Source organism: Drosophila grimshawi, unplaced genomic scaffold (assembly GCF_018153295.1).
Source record: "Drosophila grimshawi isolate 15287-2541.00 unplaced genomic scaffold, ASM1815329v1 contig_44, whole genome shotgun sequence".
NCBI classification, from domain to species: Eukaryota; Metazoa; Arthropoda; class Insecta; order Diptera; family Drosophilidae; genus Drosophila; species Drosophila grimshawi.
This window is the reverse complement of record NW_025063240.1, coordinates 18,904,918-18,925,273: the sequence shown is the minus strand read 5'-3', so window position 1 is coordinate 18,925,273 and position 20,356 is coordinate 18,904,918. Positions and strand designations below refer to the sequence as shown.

Below are 20,356 nucleotides of genomic sequence, written 5' to 3'. Positions count from 1 at the left end.
TATAGATATAGATACAGTGCGACGTTGCTCAGATACACACAGAACGGAAGGCACACACTCATCAGACTGTCTAATTTAGCCTCATCATGATGATGTCGATTTCGATGACGACGATGATGATGATGATGATGGTGAGTGGCGGGTCGATGTCGAAACAAGTCTCAAACTGAAACTAAATCTGAATTTGAGTCGGAGTTGTAGCCTCGCAATCGACATCTTCTTGCTTTATAACTGGCACTGGCCGCCTTTTGCCAGTCGTTGTTACTTCTTAAGTATTTGGGTTGTCGGCCCAGCATAAGCCTCTTGGGTTTTGAAAAACAGCAAAAAAAAACAGCCACATACACTCAGAGAAAAACTTTGCTATCAATTAATGTACAATTAAGCATACAAAGTGCTCGTGCATATTTTAAAAAACCTTTAAAGAAGAGCTTCTCTACTTAAAATAAGTATAAAATGTTCTAGAACCATTTAAAAATGATCAAAATCGTACTTAACTTATTTTAAATCAGGTGCACACTTAGGAAAAGTGCCAAAAATTGCCCTTTACTTAATTTTGGAGAGCCTTACACAAAGGATACTGTAACAACAAAGGATTCGTGCTCTGTTCTAGTATTTTCGACCTGGACAATGTCTCGACTCGATTCGAGTATAAAATTCTATATTTTTCCCAAGTGTATATATCAATGTTGTTGTAGTTGTTGTTGTTAGCATCGCTACAATTCCATAGGCACATCGTTGAAAACCCAGACGATGATGGGCACTTGAACATCAGAGTTTTAGTTCACCAACAGCCGCAGCTCTCTCAACAACTGGCTTAGACTCTATGGGGGAACATAATGCGGCGGATTGCCATCCTCTTGTCCCTTCTGCAGCGCCACAGAGCTACAGCTACAGCTTGAGTTTTGCTGTTGCTTCAGCCTCAGCTTCAGCTGGGAATGCTGATGTCGATGCCGATGCCGGTGCCGGTGCTGTGGCCGTTGATGATGATGATGCTTTCAGTTTTCAGCTTTCAGACATGCGCCCCGAGTCCGGACCCGCATTCATTCGGATTCATTCGGTTGGTTCGTTCTGCTGGCACAGCGCTTCGATAGATGCTAATCTATCTTTATTGTACAAAGATGTCGAGAGGATGTGTATGCGAATTGTGTGGAGAATGGGCATTTGGGTATTGTGGGGATATTGAGGAGGAATGGGAACGTAAAGATGCTATGTCCGTCGCTACGGTGCGACAGTCAGAGTTGAGTTGAGTTGAGTTCAGTTCAGTTGAGTTTCTGTTCTCGACTCTTTTTCGGGGGCTGCTATAAATATAAATGGTCTTTTTGGGCATTCGTATGTATTGGATTTCACTTGGGTTCGATTTTGGTTTGTACGCTTTTGGGAAGTGTATGCCACAACAACTCACACACACACACACGCATACAACACAGATTTTGGAAAGGTATTATATATACAATGTGCAATGTGGTTGGTTGTGCGGTTGCTCAGGTTGCTCTTAACTCAGCACAGGTACAGTTGTGCATAAAACTATTGCGTTGGAGTGTATTCAAAGTATATTTTAATCAAAATTGCAATTTTAGCTTCGATTCGTATTTTTATATTATTTCTAGATGTTGTATAGTAATCAGTATTAATCATACTTTTAACTTGACTTTTGCTATTGATTTCAGTTAATTCCAAGTATTTTGCTCAAATGTCTCATTTTCCATTCTACGTATAATTCTATATTAGTATTAAAATCTCATGACCACAATATTTACATTTCTAATTGTGTATAATATGTGGAAAGATCATTTACTGGGAATTACCCATTGTTAATTTTAATAGTTATTTATTGATTTACATTAGTACCAAAGCTTTGGAAAGCCATAACTTTGTCAAAACCGAACCGATTTCCAAAGCAGACTTTCTTGTTAATAGTCTGAGCTTTAACATAATACTACATTCAAAGTTAAGAACTCGATTCTGTTCTTACTTTCAGATTTTGAAAAACCAGTGCTTTTTGATCATGGTTTAACATCCAGATTAATACCCCATTTAAAGTTCTTGCCCAATAAGACATATAACAATACCAGGGTCACTTTTTCCAATGTAGCGTATACGCAGTTCGTATATATATCTTAAGTAAACGATTTGCAGGCCTAAATTAAAGATTCAGAGAGAATCAGTTATCTATAATCTGCAGATCAAGTTTTTCAGCGATCAGACTTACAACATGTGCCTACTTCGCTTCTTTTTTTTTGTCAGTTTTCCAATTCCAGTTTTCCAGCTGAAGGCAATCCAATGGAATTAAAATGGCGAACCAAACGACGACTGGCAACAAAATTGAATGGCAAAAGAGCCAGAGAGAATACAACACGAGAGATATAAAGCCCAGATATGGAAATGGCAATAAACTCGTAGCAGCATTGAGCATATACAACATTGGAGACGGGGGGAAATTGGGATTACTAAGTGACGCGACCGGCGACGTCGACAGCGACGCGAGCAGAGCTCGAGGGCACTGGCATCAAGGCAACAAGGCGTCCCAAGCATCGAGGCATAGGAAGCAGCAAAATGGCACAAAGGAAATTACGAGGAAAAATTCAGGTCCCTATGGTGCTTTTGGGTGCGACACAGCCAAGCGAATAGAATTGCTATGCCACACACACACACACCTTGGATATATAGATGTATATATATATATATATATATATATATATGGTGTGAGCTGGAGGGCATCGCATATATAGATTATAGGGCGCACACGATGCCCTCGGCAGAAGTAGATGCCGAGATACGAGAGTCGAGATACCTTCAACTAAGTTGAACAATTTCCATTTCCAGCCAGCGAACGGACATAATCAGAAAAGGTAATGGAAAAATACTATCTCGCTGAGAGATGAAACTGAACGGGCATCCGCAGGGATATATGGCATCCGTGTAAAAAGGGACAATGTTCTTCGAGGACATAGTTGAAGAGGGTAGCGCGCAGTGCGCTTAGAGTGAGGGGCGAAGTGTTCAATATAATACATGACCATAATAAATTCCATGGCTAAATCCCTGGTCTGTAGAAAAAGGTCATAATAGATGTGTCTAGCTGTATGTGTGCGTGTTTGTGTGTTTGTGTGGGAGTCATCTACACCTATACATATATTTATATATCTATATTTATGTGTGTGTATGTTTTATCCTAGTCGGTAATCATTCGGTTTTCGTGGCAAACGCAAAGGGAAAGGTCATTTTCTTGGCTCGTTTTGCTCAGCTCGTTTTCGAAAGGTTGCCAAAGGGCTTACGATGGTGACCCTCCCTAAACCCCACAATCCCTCCCCCAACCACCACACTCCCAGCAGCAAGCAACCGAAAAGCATTTGAAAAGTTTTTGCCTGGTCAGTCAGTCAGTCGATAGCTGCAACAAAATATAATGTGTATTAATGTCGAGTCATCTTCGTCGTCGTCGTCGTCAACTCTGGAAAACTTGAAACGTAACTCGAACCCAGCATCTGAAGCCACCCGCCCAACAAATGAATGGATAAATGAATGGATGGATGCTGCTGTCTGAATGTGGTTTGGTTTTATACCTTTGCTAATACTTCTGGCCCAGCTTTTATGTGAGTACACATATATATATATAAATATATGTATATACTTTTCAACCACCAAATTCTAAGCACAATCCAATCGAATCGAACCGAGCTGGAAAAACCGAACCCAAACTGCAAGCAATACACCCAACTTGTATTTCTTCAGCCTTCAGCTCTCAGAGCTCTCTAAGATGCTCATATTAAAACTAATCCATCAAATTGCTTTAGGCGACCCACAACTACAACGATAATGGCTTCAACTACAACACGTTTATAGTTTATATTTGTTGTTGTCGTTGTTGTATCTGCTGCTTCTGCTTGCTGCTTGCTGCCCTTGTTGTTGTTGTTGTTGGTGCGAACGAACCCAAACCCGAACCCGAACCCAAACCCGGGCCAGAGCCAGAGCAAGAGCAATACTTCAAGTCAACAGATATACACACGTCGCAGTCGTATCAACTTCTCAGCATCTTTTAGATAGCTTGTACTTATAAGTAAATGTATACACACACACACAGATGCATTTGTGTGTGAATTGGAAAAGATGTTGGCGTAGAATGGATTTTTCTGTGTGCATATATATATATATACATATATACTTATAGTGTATATACATATATAGAGCTCATATTGAAGTTGCTTTTGGCAGTTGGTTAACGGATATCTTTAAAAAATAATGACCTGGGAACCAAACGCTGCTCATATACAAAGATACAAATGTATCTCTTTAGCTCACGACTTATTGAAGACGCACCATGTGGGTAGCATACCTTGATACCGAACAGAAACTTGTTTAATTTGGCGTGATGTCGAACCAAAAAATTATATATATATGTATACATATTTACTATATACATATATAATATTTATGGCACTATATTTGCCAAGCGTATTGTGGAAAATAAGGCATTGGGTTGGTCCAAAAATATGTGCTAATTACTTGAGATCTACGTTTCGTGTGTAGCGCGATACTATGTAAAAAATTTAAATTTTTAGTTGTATATCTCTTTATAAACGTAGGTAATTTTTGCTCTTTAAAAACCTAGAAGAGAAGATGAGTTACCTGAGTTGGGGGATTTAAGTATATGGAGAGTTATCTGGACAGTACTCGAAGATTTTCAAAATTTTTTCAATTCTCTAGTAGCAGATTTACCTGAGATCAGTAAAAATTTCGTGTTCTCTTTGTGGGTTTTATGAAAAATTAGCTATGGAAGTTATCTGAGATCAGTTAAACAAATAATATGTATACATAACACAGGAACTTTATCATTTTAGGATTAAACTCGGAACAGCTGAGTTACATCAGACCAGGATCTGTATGGTAGTTTTTCTATATGTATTCGACATATAATCTACTCCTAGGTTGATTACTTTTCACAATTACTTTTCGATTAAAACATTACACCTGATTTATATCAGATGAGTAAAAATGAAAGGATAGCAGTGTAACAAGTAAAGCTAATATTTGTCAGGCCACTTGTGACGTAGTTAACAGGCCATTAATGAGGCAGATATTAGACTCTGTAATCCCTGATGTAAGATAACATAACATATTGAGTCGATTAATCGATCATTAGGATTAAGAAGAAGTCAATGGCAAATAATAAAGTGAAGTGAACGGACGAATTTTGAGAAAAGAGCAAGGTAAATAATTTTGTTTGGATTAGTTACTGCGACTACATATTTTATATTAGTATTAATGTCGAACATTAAACAATGTTAGCTAAATCAATCGATGCCCTAAGTTTAATCAAGTGACGCATACTTCAATCAATCAATCGTTTGTAGAAACAACGTGCTCGCCCCCCAAAATGGCAATTGTCGATAAAAATGTGTATGTATATGGATATGCTATTAATATAAAACCATGCATTCAATATACATATACTCTCATATATAAAATACATATCAAAATAAACAGACACTCACATATACACATACAGATATATAAGCAGATATGTGTGTGTATTTATAGTATATGCAGACACACCCCATATCGTTAAAATAGAGAAAACATATACACCACGTCTGTCGGGCGCTACGTCTCTATAAATGCCATTGAAATCCCATCAGAGCAAACCGAATCCAAGCCCAAACCCGAGACCCAAACCTAAAACCCGAGCAGAGCATAGCAGCTCCAGCCCCCTTAAATAAACAGTCTTACGGTAGCGCTTTGGTTTGGGGCAAAAAACACAGCCAAAAGGGCCCAACAGTAGCAGAAGTAAAACCAACAACAACTACAACAGCAGCAGCAGCTAAAAACACCCCAAACATCGGCTAAACTTCGGGTTTTTCTCGTGCTGCTGACTGACTGACTAACCCAACACACGCGACTGTCTGACAGACAGACGAACAGACTCTTGCTGTTCTTGTTGTCTTTGCTTTGCTTTGCACATCGTTGCGCTAGCAGCGACGTCAGCGTCGACGTCAAGAGGTATTCTCTGCCCGTCCTTGCCTGGCATTCCTCGTCTCCCCCCTCCCATTCCCTGGCTGACTGGCTGGTTTTTGGTTTGGCCTGGGCTTGTTTTGGGATTAAATATTTCCTATAGATGGGAAAAACGAGTCGGTCGGGTCGGTCGTCGAGTCGCGCGCTGCCTGGCAATGCTAGCGATGTTGGCGATGTTGGTTGTCGCTAGTTTCGTATATTTCACTTTGTGCTGAACGTTCGTCCGAAGCGGTTCTCACAGCGCGACAAAGCAGCAGAAATCGTTTTTCTCGTATGATTCCACTCCGTTCTGTGGCTTTGCTTTAGTTCTACGATTTTTATATATATAATTATATATATATACTTGATTTTGGTATAAAATTTAAAGCGCGCGCAACTCTTTTAGCAAGTGAGGTTTCTTTGAGGAAACTCGCGTGCTTTTTGGATAAGTGAGTACCACTGTGCCTGTGTGCCAATGTGTAATGTGTTCTCCGATGTAAACAAACGGGGTCTTGAGATTCTGCCGCTGCCTCGGCCGCTATTGTTGTTGTTCTCTGTGTGTGTGTGCAATTAAAAAAAAAGCGGCGCGGCGTGGCGCGACGTCGCTGTCGCTGCGCTGCCATCGGCATTTGCATGGCACACGAGCAGGCGCCAGCAGCAAGTGTCCGTTATTTAAAAATGTGCCCCGCGTCTGTTTGTTTGTTTTTGTTTGACTTTTACTGTTAGACGTTGGCGAGACGGCAGCGACGTCGACTGCGTTGTGTTTTGGTTTTTTTTGGGGGGCCCGTTGGTTTTGTTTTGCTTTATACTTTCTTTTGGCTTTTCGCGCTTCTGTTTTGATGCGCCTTCGTACGTGCATCAGTATCAGTGATAACGGGACATTGACTCTGCTTAAAACTTGTAGCTGATAAGAAACAGTGTTGCAAGTGGAACAATTAAATGAAACAGTGTTTAATAAAATTCGGTTTCTTAATTGAATGCAATACAATTATGCATCAATTGTAAACACTGCCACAGGTGATTCATGTTCGAAAATCAATAAGATATGCATACAAAAAAGGACATTAAATATTAAAATGTTACATCAGCTGCGACTGATGCTCAATCAAGAATAAGTGCTCATGGTAACGAAGTTTATAGCCATCAATATATTATATATCTATAATATAATAAATATCTACACTCGCAAATATATATATGTACACACTCTTTTAAATAGTTATATTCATGGACTAGTTTCACACACACACATGTAAGCAAACGCAATTCAATGGAATCATAAAAAAAGGTCACATCCGAGTCACCTTGAACTACCGTTGATACACAAGAGAACAAGACACGAATACGAATTGAATATGGTCTTAACTTAAGTGTACAACTACCTAAGCATGACCAAAATCAATCCAATCAAAAATACCTGTTAAGAAAAATACAGAAACTGAATTTGGGTATTTAGAATGTTGAATAGTTAAGAGTACTTTGGCAGTAGGTATACAAATATAAGAAGTACTTAAACAATGGGCAAAAGATACAACGATATCCGAGATACCAAAAAGAGATACGTTGCACGTAGCACAAAAGGAAAGAACTGAGTCTGAGGCTGCCATCTCATCATAATCATCATGATGATAATGATAATGATGACGCTGCACGAATATTTCACGAAGTTCCAACAATCCCCAATCGGCAGCCAAGCAGCAAGTAAAGTAAAGTAGGCAACCATTATTTAGGGTGAGTAGAAGAAGGAGGACTTAGGGCGCGGAAGAGGGACGACGTCTCGAGGCGATTAAGATAAAGTGCCAATCGATATATACACATACATATATAAATATATATAAGGGAAAGAACGGCAGGCAAGTAGAGGCAGCAGTAGATGAGATGAGCTGAACTGAACTGAGGATAAAGCAGAGACAGTGGCTGAGACGGTGGCTGCGACAGAGGCAGAGGCAGACGCAGCAGCCAAAGCAGAGCAAGTTTTATACTGTAAGTAGTACATCAGAGGAAGGAAAAACAGTCGCAGCGACAGCTCGAGAGAGCTACACACAGTGCAGAGTATATATACATATATATATATATATATAGAAGACGACATAAAAGGAAATATAAAACCATTTATAAAGCAAGTCAGTCAGGGGAGATTTGAATTGGAATTGATGATGCTGTACTTGCACTCGACTCTTACAAGTATGCGTGTGTGCGTGTATGTGTGTGTGTCGGTGTGTGTGTCCAAATACGAAGCATAGACGAAGCTGAGCTGCGCTTGCTTCGACTCATTTCGTTTTGTGTCAAGGTGCGCTGTGAGTTGTGGCAAAAGTATTCTTGAAGACGCCTTGTGGAAGGGTTCTCTGCTTTCTGCCCCTTTTTTGTTGTTGTTGTATTTTGGGCTAGGAAACTTTTGGCTGCCAAACCAAAAAGTTTCCGGCATTCGGAAAAGTTTGATGCCGTAGGCGAAACCTGAAAACAGCTGCCAAACACTGAACAACCCCTAAGTCAAACGACGGAAAAGATAAAACCCAATTCCGTAAATCCAAAAATAAATGGAGTGAGGGGTGGACATAACCAAAAATGAGACACGGAAACCCAATTTGAATAACAAAAATGATTGCAACCGATAAAAACTAAATCGTCTTAGAAAGGCAATCAAAAATGACCGGTGACTCAGTCAGGTGGGTTCTAATCGTAGTTACACTCAGCGAAAAAAGCTGGCTGTAAATTCGTGCTCAGATGGGCACTTAAGATATCAACTAAATATCGACCTTATCTATTCCAAGTTAGAATGCTCGAGTCGACAGGTCTCGACTAGTAGATACCCTGTTAAGCACGTGGTAGGTTTGCTGATTTTAGTTTTTTTCAATATGGATATAGCTAAATCTAGGAGTTCAGATTATAACTATCCATTTTTCTCCAAGTGTACACACACACACATATATATGTGTATAGCAGAGTCAGCAGCAGTATTACAGTATTACCCTTGAATCTTGGGCAGGAGGCAAAGTCGCTCACTTTAGACATTTGCTGCTGCTGTTGCCTAGCAGCAAAGGCGATACATCATTGTATTTGTATCTTTAGCTATAGTAAACGTATATATACGAGTGTGTTTGTGTGTGTGTGTGTGTGCGTGTTAACTCTCAGATATGGGAATGGTCGCTTGGTGGCACCCATAATGGAGCGTTCGACGTCCGACTGGTTCTGGTTTTATTTTATTTTTTTGTTGTTTTGGGGAGGGGAAGTGCTGCGGAGCTGCGGACTTGGATGGGGACTAGAAAACGTATCGATTTCTGAAGGCGTACGCATCGTTCGAGCATTGCTCGAGCAGCGGCTTCAAATTTATCAACAGTCTTATAAGTGTATGTGTGTGTAAGTGTAAGTGTGTGTGTGCGTGTGTTTATATATTTGTGAGATGTTTTTATAGCTCGTATCGCTATAATTTAGCAGGGCATGCCGCTGTCGTATTGCCTTTGTATATTCAAACTTTCTGAAGTATCCACGATGTGTATGCGTATGTGTGTGTGTGTGTGTGTGTGCATATGGAATTTTCCTAAAAACCCGAAACACACACAGCGAAGTCACAGCTATTATAAATATACAGATGCAGCTGATAAATATTATAATAATGCGTCATGTGCTGAGGACCGCAATTGGAATTTGTATCTTTTTACTTTAGTTTGGTTTTACTCATCCATTTCATTTGAATTGCGGGTGCTTTTTGTCCTTAGGGTTTTTTTTTATTGTTACTGTAATTTTAAGCTGAGTCATTTGCTATGCTTATTTTACGCAAAAGTCCGCGAATCGATTTGTAATCGATTTCTTAATTGATTTTTTAAGTTTAAATATATAACATACAAATATTTATAGAAGTACATATAAATATTTTGCTTTATTAGCAGCGAGCAGCTAATCTTCTTACTTCAATCACATTATTGCTCCCTTGATTTATGGGAACGTGTTCCGAGCAGAAACTTTTTCTAGTTTTTGATGCTGATTAAGCAACAAAAAGAAACCCGAACTTTTGTCAAACAACTTTTTATTCTCGAAAGTTTTATAAACTAAAACTGTTTCTGGCATCTCAGCTTCAACTTGATTGTTCTCCTTGGCAATTGGTAGTCGTTTTTTTTTTAGAGTTTCTCATTTGTGACTATGTGTTAAAGTTAAACATAACTAATAATATTTACTTTTTGATCCCTTCTATCTTTGCAGTTGCCGATTTTTTTTTATTTATTTATGTTCTAATTGGTATTTGGCGGGCATTTTGTGCAACGCCAAAAACGACGATATTTGCAAAATTCGTGGCGCCAATAATATAAACGTTATGCCGACTATACGGCGCTGTTGCATCATCGGATGCCTCTCGAATTCGCGGCAACATCCGAGCATGCAGTTCTTCGCTTTCCCCCGACCCGACTCCCCGTTCCACAAGCTGTGGAAGGAGGCGTGCCACGCCTCGCTGCGACGCATCATTCCCTTCAAGAAACCGGTGGTTTGTGCCCTGCACTTTGATCCCAGTGTGCTGGGTGGACGACGACTCCAATCGAATGCGTTGCCCACACTGCGACTGGAGGTGCCCTCAAATCTGGAGGCGGTGGAGCAACAGGCGATGGTCGAGGAGATCGAACGGAGCAGGAAGTGTGCGTACATCAATGCTGTGGTCTACGAGTGGCTGGTGCGGGCGAATATCAATCCACAGCTGCGTGGCAGCATCACGCATGGCATGATCAAGGATAAGGCGGAGACGGCACGGCAGGTCATCGGCAGCACCTCGTTCATAGCGGACAATCGCTGGCTGAATCGGTTTCGGGAAACACATCTGCAGGGATTCGCACAGAAGTTGGCCACCAATCAGTTGAAGTCGATGGGCACATCGCTGTGGATACCGGATATTGTGCAGGATTTGCAGAATCTGTTTCCGCCAGCTAGTGCGGAGCGTGTGGCGAAGCTGGAGGAGATGCCCGAACAGTATATGAACTATATGCAACAGTATGGTGAATACGAGGAGGATGACGACAGCATGGACGTCAAGGAGCAGAGCTACCAGGAGCAGCAGCAGCAGCAACACTACGCACTCCAGCAACAACATCTCCAGCAGCAGCAACAACAGCAGCAGCAGCAGCACCAATTGAATCCCGCCTGGCCACCATTTGCCGGCCATCCACATGCTCATCCGCATGGACATGCTCATCCCCATCCCGGCTTCAATAGTTTCAATGACTTCTACTTTGAACGACATCAGCAACAGTTGCAGCAACAACTCCAGCAACAACAGCTGCAGGCCCAGTTTCCACCAGATGCGGGAGCAGGCGCAGGTGCACTGAGTCCAGCGCAGGCACAACGTGAACCCTTCCAGCCACAGCTGCCACCGAATCAGTCGCAACAACAGCAGCGCCTCAGTCCGTTTCAGCCCGTGCAGCTGGCCAAGCGACCCAAAGTGGAATCCCCCGCCGGCCATGATGATGAAGTGCAGGAGATCAATGCCTCAGCTCGCGAATCACCTCTGCCCCTCGCTGAATCCACAGTACAAGGCGCTCGCAGTCCGAGTGCCAAGGAGCAAAATAACAATGGTGGACGGGACAGTGCCAGCAGCAAGGAGAATGCCCACAAAATCAATCCGGACAGCAGCAGCGGCAAATCGACGCCGCATTCGATGCACTCGCTCAAGGGCAGCAGTTCGCCGGCGCCCGCTTCCACATCAACATCCGCACCAGCCTCACCCAAGAAGCTCGTCATCAACGGCGGCAGCAGCAGTTCCGGCAGTCAAACAAATGGACACACTTCACCCGAACCCCCAACCGATTCCAAAGCTTTAACCAATGTGCTCAAGGAACTGGATAGCTACACCCAGGCACTGGAGTATTTGAAACCTCTGGAGGATTTTGTGCTCTTCAAAGAGAACTTTCGGGCCATTGGCCTGCTCTCCCAACTGGAACTGGTGCTGCGCAAGGGCGACAAATCGACCCTTATCGAGGGTTAATTAACTCTGACACAACTTAAACACAAATGTGATGAACAGTGTACATATGTATACATAACTACTATATTCTATATATATATATATATATATATAGTCTATATGTAATATAGCCAAGTACTGTAATAGTATTATTAATTTTGTCTTTCCATCATTTGCATTAAGTAACTAATTCATTTGGGCAGACCGAATCTGTGGCCATTCAATAAGTTGAAAATAAAATTCATTAATTTATTTTAAAACCAAGAAATTTGTATGTCTTTGTTAAGCTGAAGCTAAAATATCCTCAAAGACCTTGTGGAGCTTGAATATTATTTTTATTATTGGAAGAGTTTCATGTTTCGCGATCTATTAGATCTATTGTACTGTGAATTGAGCCTATATATGAATAGAACGGACCGATCTTGAGAGGAGTTTGCTTCACTCATAGTGGGATGTCCTCAAAGATTTTAAAGTTTACCAAACAAAAACTCGAAGCTTTTGCAGCAATATAATATGTGAATACACTTCGCTTAATCTGACTCAGTTGCTCACACTGATCAAGAATAATGCCTAATGTATTTCAAGACATATTTAAAACAACCTCCACCGGACTTGACGTTTTTTTCACTTTCGATTGCGAAATAACGGTATGTTCGAATTTCCAGTAGGTCTGGCAGCGCTATCAACAACTGTCACGTTTCACAACACTGCATGCGTTTCGCTGTGACTGGCATTCTTGCTGCTGAGTAAAGTGATAAACAAAACAAGCAGCAGCTAAATAAATAAGCGATTAAACATAAAAACAAGTGAAATTAAAAGACAGGCAACAAATGTCGCTGCTCGAGCAATACGAGCAGCAATATGCGGCGCTAATTGCTGAAATAACGGCACACATTGGACGCCTGCAACAGAATGCAAGTGAGTTTGTAAAAATGAAAAAAAAACATATGTGAATAATATCAAATTTTGTAATCCCCTTCAAGCCGAACGCAGCGAGTTGTGCAACAAAATCGATGCCAGTTTGGCAGAGGCACAAGAGCTGCTCGAACAGATGGGTTTGGAGGTGCGTGAATTGAATGCCACGCAACGCAGTAGTTTCAATGGCAAGTTGCAAGTGGCACAAGCGGAACTCAAACGCTTGCAGACGGAATACAAACAGACCAAGGACAAGTTGCGGGCACAGGTAACGGGGTATACCACACTCGATCTGGCTGGAGCTGGAGATTACTATGAGGATGTGTCGATTAGCAATGATCAGCGGCAACGTTTGCTGGACAACTCGGAGCGCATTGAACGCACCGGCAATCGGCTGACGGAAGGTTATCGTGTGGCACTCGAAACGGAGGCAATGGGCGCACAGGTCTTGAATGGTATTTGATAGCCAAGTCTCTTATATAGTTATGTTTGCTAATGTTTCATCCCTGGCAGATCTGCATCATCAGCGGGAGACGTTGCACGGCGCTCGCGCTCGCTTGAGGGAAACGAATGCGGAACTGGGACGCGCTTCTCGCACCCTCAACACAATGATGCTGCGCGCCCTGCGCGAGAAGGTCGTCCTCTATGGCGTCGGGGTCTGCTTTGTGGTCGCCGTCGGTGTCAGTCTATATCTGACATTTGCGCCCAGCTCATCCGCGGCCACCTCATAGTTGGCTCTAGTTATTAACTAGGAGATTGCATTCCAATGTTGAGTTAGTTTTGTTTAAATATTTATTTGTTGTTAGCATTAGCTTCAATTTGCGTGTTAATGTTTTATGCATGTATGTAATATACATATATAATTATATATATATATGTATATATGTGTGTGGGTATTGAAATCGACTAAAATCCTTAATTTTACTATGACTTATTATGCACCTCGAAGTGTGCTAATATATATTCAGAATCGTACGTGTTCCGTTGGCGCACATTAACTATATACTATACATATATATCATAATTAATACATATTCGGACGTTTTTAGCATTAAATTCGAATCGCATATTTACAAATAATAAATAATTAACCAAAAAAGTATATTTAAAAAAATGCAAAATTTAGAAAAGCGATTTTCATTTTTTGTTTTTGTTCAGTTGTCGCTGGGAAATCTAAATTGGTATGGAAGAATTTCCCTTTGCTGGTGTGAAAGTCAACTAATTCTTTAATGCAAGTTGTTAATATGCTTAAATAGAAATAAAACGATGTTAAAGATAAATGTTAAACAGTTCTTCAAAGTTGCTAATTTAAAGGATAAAAAGTTATGTTTTGTTTTATATTACAGTTTCGAAAATCCATTTAAAAAAGCTACAATTTCAATTTTGTTAAACATTGCACCTTTAAAAAACGCAACACTCTAAAATTATTGCTTAAAATCTGTTTTTTAATTTAAGCATATTGAATTGCACTTTTAAAATAGCAAATTGAGATACTTGCATACCCTTTTCTAGTCATAACTGCTTGCAATAAATCAAAGCCAAATGAAATAAATGCATTTCTGCATTCCATTGAGGTTGGCATTTAGTATTAGCCAAACTCAATGTTCCCCAATTGCTAGCAGCTGCAAGCGGAGGCTTCCTCGTTCAGCTCCGGTTCGTTGGCCTTGTCGATTTGAAAGGATTGCCTTTCCAGTTCCTGTAGCTCCATTTTGGAACGATTTGCCTGCACCAGTTGCCGCGAGATGTCCTGAAACATTGCCTCGATGCCGTTGCCCGTGCGACAGGATGTTTTGTAGGTGGCACTAATCAGTGAATGGCATTGTTCACAGAATGCTTCGACTTCCTCATCGCTGACCTCCGGCTCCCGACCCTCGAGATCGCTCTTGTTGCCACAGATGAAAATTTTGGCATTCTCCGCATAGGTGACAATGTCCAGCAAGTGTTGTGACAATGAATGAAACGATGCCGCATTATCCAAGGCAAATACGAGTATGGCACCTTCGGCAAATTTGTAATAGGATGAGGTGACCGATGCCACACGCTCCATGCCACCAGTGTCCCACAGTTGCAGCTGCCACAAAATAACAATTTGATTATAAAATTAACTACTCATCTAACCTTAACTATCAGACGCACCTTAATCTGTTTCTCGCCCACATTGTACTCCCTGTCGATGTGATCCAATCCCAGTGTGGATTTGCGGTCTGTCTCTGTGATGAATGTGTTGTTCGTAAATCGTCGGAACAGGGAACTCTTTCCCACTCCATAATCGCCACAGAGTATAACCTTTTGCTTGGGTATGCGTACCGTTGCCATCTTTAATTAATTGGCGTTAAGTAATTTAATTTAATTCAATTAATTCCCAGACACAAAGAAAACTAACAGCACACAATGTAAACAGCTGTTATCTCAATGATGCCACCAAGTCGTTCATAATATCGATATCGATAACTAGATAAGAGTAGTCAAACGTGCAGCTAAATCGAATTTGTCATTTATAGAAATGTATTCCAATTTGAGTAAAATCCTCTGCATTACTAGGAATTTGCTTTATAGAGGGCACCAATTGGATCATAATTAATGGACACAAAAAGCAGACTTGTTAACAATTAAACGAATAATGCGGCAAAAAACAAGCGAGAACACGTCCAAGTTTATATAATCTTAATTGCCGCATTCTAAATTTCAATATAAATTTGAAATTTGTTACATACTATTGCACAACTTTCTTTTACTCTTCCCATTCTTATGTTGAGGGCATAATTTATAATATACTTTTAGCAATTAAAAAATAAATAAAAAAAAAGGGAAATGTTTTTCAAACTAATGTAACAACGCACAAACCAAAATTACAGTTAAGAAGATGTTGCCGGCAAGTCTTGCAATCGATAACATGAAATTGATGACGATAACGTTTCAATCATGGTAGTTAAGAGTGCACCAATTTTGAACGTATTACTTTAAGATAAGATAAGCAAACCCGTTAAAACCATGTTGAGCAAGTTGGCAGCAGCCAAAGTGAAATTGACTGTTGGCTTTAACGGAGAATGGAAATATTAAATCGCTCGCTGGCAATATTATTGCTATGCTTTGTAGCCTTGGCACATGGCAAGTGAAAATAGCTATAAATCAAAATATAAATCTAAAAAATCTTATCTAAATGCAGGCAAGCCCGGCTACGGACCCGGTGAACAGGATTGGGGCTACGTGGATGTCCGTCCAGGCGCTCACATGTTCTACTGGCTGTATTACACCACAGCCGATGTGGCCAGCTACAAGGAACGTCCTTTGGTCATCTGGCTACAGGGTGGACCGGGTGCCTCATCCACGGGATATGGCAACTTTGAGGAGCTGGGCCCAGTAGATTTGTATGGCGATAATCGCAATTGGACTTGGGTGAAGGACATGAATGTGCTCTTCATTGACAACCCGGTGGGCAGTGGTTACAGCTACGTGGACACTGCTGCTTATTATACGGCAACAAACAAGGAGATTTCCTTGGATCTGGTGGAACTAATGAAAGGTTTCTATGCAAAGCATCCAGAATTTGAAACTGTTCCACTGCACATCTTCTGCGAGAGTTATGGCGGCAAAATGGCACCCGAGTTCGCCCTGGAACTATACTATGCCAAGGAACGAGGTGAGATTAAGAGTAACTTGCAATCGGTGGCCTTGGGTGATCCCTGGACATCGCCCATTGACTCAGTTCTGGCTTGGGGTCCGTTTCTGCTGGAAATGGGCATTGTGGATCACGATGGCTACGATGAGATTATGAAGGCAGCCAACCTAACTGCTGAGTTAGTGGAAGCTGAACGTTGGATACAGTCCACCGCTCAGTGGGGCATGACCCAGATGGAGGTAATGAAGGCCTCCAAGGGAGTCGATTTTTACAATGTGCTGAAGCAGACGCGCGGAGATCGGTTCTCCAGGCAGCTGTTGCAGACACCCGAGGGTGAGTTTACAAGGTGTTTCCGATTGTAAAAGATAATCTATAGTAATGAGGATGTTGTAGAGCGAATATACCGCACTATGGTCAAGTTCGATATCGACGAGGATCGTGATCAGCTGCTAGAGAATCTGATGCGTGGACCTGTCGCTGAAACCTTGGGCATACCACTCAATGTCAAATGGGGTTCGCAGAGTGGCAGCACCTTTGATGTACATCGGACGGACTTTATGAAGCCCGTAATACATATTGGTAAGATCTAGAGTCTCGAATGAGATTCGAGTAGCTAATCGAGTAGTAAATCCATCCCATTATAGTAAATGAGCTGCTGGATAAGACACCGCTGAAAGTTGGCGTCTTCTCGGGTGGCTTGGATCTGATCTGTGCCACACCCGGCACCGTCAACTGGATTGACAAGTTGAACTGGAGCAAAAGAGACGAGTATTTGGCTGCAAAACGCATTGCAATCAGTGTCGATCGCATTCTGGAGGGTTATCAAAAGTCAGGCGGCAACTTTAACATGTACTGGATCAATAGATCGGGTCACATGGCGCCCGCCGATAATCCAGCTGCCATTGGTCATGTCCTGCGTGAATTTACTGGCTTTGGCTAGAGTGAAAATGCAATATAAATATAAATAAAAATGAAAGAAAAAACCGATAAGCGAACACAATCGCGACATTTAGTTATGAACTAGCTTAGTGGCTCCATCTGAAATTTATGAAAGTGATAAGTTAAGTAGTGATATCAAAATTCAAAATAAGATGGCCTCAACTGGTCACGCGTAGGCCCATCACTCTCGTTAAGACCAGCGATCTTAACTATCTATGCACATAAATAGCTACCGACTCCCACTCGAAAGATTAGAAATTCTTTACTTGCCGTGTGCGAATTGAACAAATTGATCAGACGGTCGCAACACCTTCAAGTGTACGGTCTACTTGGAGTCTACCTTCGGGAGTTTTTTTTCTATATAGTTTGTGGCAACTAGAGTGCAGAGAATGAGTCGACTTTTAATCAGCTTTGCGCTGCTGACTTTTGTGGCATTTTGCGGCTTTGCCGCTGTGAATGGTGAGTATGAAAACTGTGGCAAAAAAATGACCTCAATTTTATAGACTACCAACTGTGATGTGTGTGTGTTGTTTGGGCCAAGAAATAAGTGCCACTTTATATGCCAATCAAGTGTTAATGATAGCAAATTAGTTGCACAACAATAGATGCTATTTACCACAGTTAGAGTGAGTGTTCGAGTCTAATATACTTCACTACTCAGACTTTTCGAAAATGCTTTGCAAAGCGTGTTTTATCAATTCAATAAATAATTAAATGTAACATTATTCCCAAATAATCATTAATATAAAATAGTACTTTAAAATTAAAGTCATTCTAAATAGCTGTTCGTAAAGATTGTCCCTTATCCAATTATCTGTAGTTTGTCAAATTCAAAATCTAAATTTCTGTCAGTGTATTGAAATAGTATAATATAATTCCTTAATTATACCTTTTGAAATTACTTTGTAAAACGTGTTTTATCAATTCCACAAAACATTAAACTTAAAATAATTTACAAACAATCATTAACGAAATAAATCTTAAAGCAATTTTAACCATTCTACATTCTTATTAGTACAGATTGTAACTTAAGCAAAGAAGTCTAATAGGCTAATACAATTTCGACAGTGTCGACATTTTTGCTATCCAACAGTTATCTTATCAGACATGCTAACATCAATACTTATATATATAGATAGGTTTACTGATGCGAAGTCTATTTTCTTCAGAAATCTTTGCAAATATCTGCTTAATTAAAACTCAAGTGGTTTATTTTCAAGTGGGAGAATAAAAAATATTAAAAAATATATTCACAGCACGCACTGGTTACGGACCCGGGGAACAGGATTGGGGCTTTGTGGATGTGCGGAAGGGTGCTCATATGTTCTACTGGCTCTACTATACAACTGCCAATGTGTCCAGCTATGTGGATCGTCCGTTGGCCATTTGGTTGCAGGGTGGACCGGGTGCCTCCTCCACAGGATATGGTAATTTCGAGGAGTTGGGTCCTTTGACACTGGAAGGCAAATACCGCGAATGGACTTGGGTGAAGGACATGAATGTTATATTCATTGACAATCCCGTGGGCTCGGGCTTCAGCTATGTGGATAGCTCGTCCGAATACACAACGACCAATAAGCAAATCGCCTTGGATCTCGTTGAGTTCATGAAGGGATTCTATGCAAATCATCCCGAATTCAAAACAGTTCCTCTGCACATATTCTGTGAGAGTTATGGCGGTAAAATGGCGCCCGAGTTTGCCCTGGAACTGTACTATGCCATCGAACGCAATGAGATTAAGAGTAATTTCGCATCGGTGGGTTTGGGTGATCCGTGGACCTCACCCATAGACTCAGTGATGGCCTGGGCACCATACCTGCTGCAACTGGGCATTGTGGATCAGAGTGGACACGATAAGATCGAGGCATCGGCACTGAAGACCAAGAAATATGTCGATCAAGGCAAATGGACACAGGCCACATTGCAATGGAGCTCCACACAATCGGTGGTGCTGCGCGAATCGAAGGGTGTCGATTTCTACAATGTGGAGACACCCACACGAGGTGATCAGTACCTGAGGCGATTGCTCCAAATGAGCCCGGAGGGTGAGTCTATTCCCAAGTCTCTATTGAGAATACGTTGGTAATGTCGATAACATCTCAGAGAGCATGTATCGCACCCTGGTCCAGTTTGACATCGATGAGAATCGTGACAAAATGCTGGAGGAGCTGATGCGGGGACCAGTTACAAAGGCTCTCAATATTACGACGGGCGTCAAGTGGGGCGCCCAAAGTAGCGCCACCTTCAACAAGCTGATGGGTGACTTTATGAAGCCAGCTGTTCACATTGGTAAGCAAAAAAATAATCGTAATCTTTCAAGAATAGCATTTGTATTCCATAAAATTTAAATTTGACAAGGAACAAAGACTAAAACTTATTATTACTTTTAACTCGCATTTCTGTCTAGTTGAGGAGTTGTTGAACAAAACCACGGTTGAAGTGGGCGTCTTTTCGGGTGGTTTGGATTTGATTTGTGCCACACCCGGTGCCGTTAATTGGATTGCCGATATGCAGTGGGTCGATAAGAAAAGCTATTTGGATACTCCTCGCAGGGGTATCAATGTGGATGGCGTATTGGAGGGTTACCAAAAGACAGCCGGCAATTTCAGCATGTTTTGGGTGAATCGAGCTGGTCACATGGTTCCCGCCGATAATCCCGCTGCCATGTCGCATATCCTGCGACAGTATACCAATTTCGGTTAGAGAAATTAATGAAAAGTGTTTTTCAAAATGAATAAAAATAAATGCGTCATTTTATTGGAAAGATTTGTTTATTTCCATTTTAAGCATGTTAAAGTTCTGCAAACAAATCGTTTCAATTTGAGGGAATTGCTTTTCAATTGGAAAACAAGGAGAGCAAAAAATGTTCTCATTGCGATCAAATTGTAAGCGAACCAAATTGAGTCATGTTGAAACTCAATTTTCGCACTGCTAACTGTAAAGTTCTCGCATGCGCA

The 20,356-nt window shown here is 41.2% G+C and overlaps 5 protein-coding genes across 5 annotated transcripts; 4 read left to right on the top strand and 1 right to left on the bottom strand.

Annotated features, from left to right (window-relative positions):
• The first annotated feature begins 10,189 nt into the window (after nucleotides 1-10,189).
• LOC6556914 (TPR-containing protein DDB_G0280363) lies at nucleotides 10,190-12,133 on the top strand. Its single transcript, XM_001983676.3, has one exon. The coding sequence runs from the start codon at nucleotides 10,292-10,294 to the stop codon at nucleotides 11,945-11,947; it is 1,656 nt and encodes a 551-aa protein (XP_001983712.2). The 5' UTR covers nucleotides 10,190-10,291; the 3' UTR covers nucleotides 11,948-12,133.
• Nucleotides 12,134-12,662: 529 nt separating this feature from the next.
• Nucleotides 12,663-13,948, top strand: LOC6556784 (vesicle transport through interaction with t-SNAREs homolog 1A). The gene is made up of 3 exons (XM_001983677.3): nucleotides 12,663-12,844; nucleotides 12,910-13,296; nucleotides 13,355-13,948. Exons 1-3 carry the CDS (start codon nucleotides 12,757-12,759, stop codon nucleotides 13,570-13,572), a joined length of 693 nt encoding a protein of 230 aa, XP_001983713.1. The 5' UTR covers nucleotides 12,663-12,756; the 3' UTR covers nucleotides 13,573-13,948.
• Nucleotides 13,949-14,180: 232 nt separating this feature from the next.
• LOC6556965 (ras-related protein YPTC6) lies at nucleotides 14,181-15,258 on the bottom strand. The gene is made up of 2 exons (XM_001983678.3): nucleotides 14,978-15,258; nucleotides 14,181-14,912 (listed from the first exon to the last, which is right to left on the bottom strand). The coding sequence occupies exons 1-2, from the start codon at nucleotides 15,155-15,157 to the stop codon at nucleotides 14,457-14,459; spliced, it is 636 nt and encodes a 211-aa protein (XP_001983714.1). The 5' UTR covers nucleotides 15,158-15,258; the 3' UTR covers nucleotides 14,181-14,456.
• A 606-nt stretch (nucleotides 15,259-15,864) lies between these two features.
• LOC6556888 (retinoid-inducible serine carboxypeptidase) lies at nucleotides 15,865-17,460 on the top strand. Its single transcript, XM_001983679.3, has 4 exons — nucleotides 15,865-15,949; nucleotides 16,008-16,793; nucleotides 16,854-17,039; nucleotides 17,105-17,460. Exons 1-4 carry the CDS (start codon nucleotides 15,889-15,891, stop codon nucleotides 17,398-17,400), a joined length of 1,329 nt encoding a protein of 442 aa, XP_001983715.1. The 5' UTR covers nucleotides 15,865-15,888; the 3' UTR covers nucleotides 17,401-17,460.
• Nucleotides 17,461-17,698: 238 nt separating this feature from the next.
• Nucleotides 17,699-20,156, top strand: LOC6556847 (retinoid-inducible serine carboxypeptidase). Its single transcript, XM_001983680.2, has 4 exons — nucleotides 17,699-17,858; nucleotides 18,656-19,444; nucleotides 19,503-19,688; nucleotides 19,807-20,156. Exons 1-4 carry the CDS (start codon nucleotides 17,789-17,791, stop codon nucleotides 20,100-20,102), a joined length of 1,341 nt encoding a protein of 446 aa, XP_001983716.1. The 5' UTR covers nucleotides 17,699-17,788; the 3' UTR covers nucleotides 20,103-20,156.
• Nucleotides 20,157-20,356: the final 200 nt, after the last annotated feature.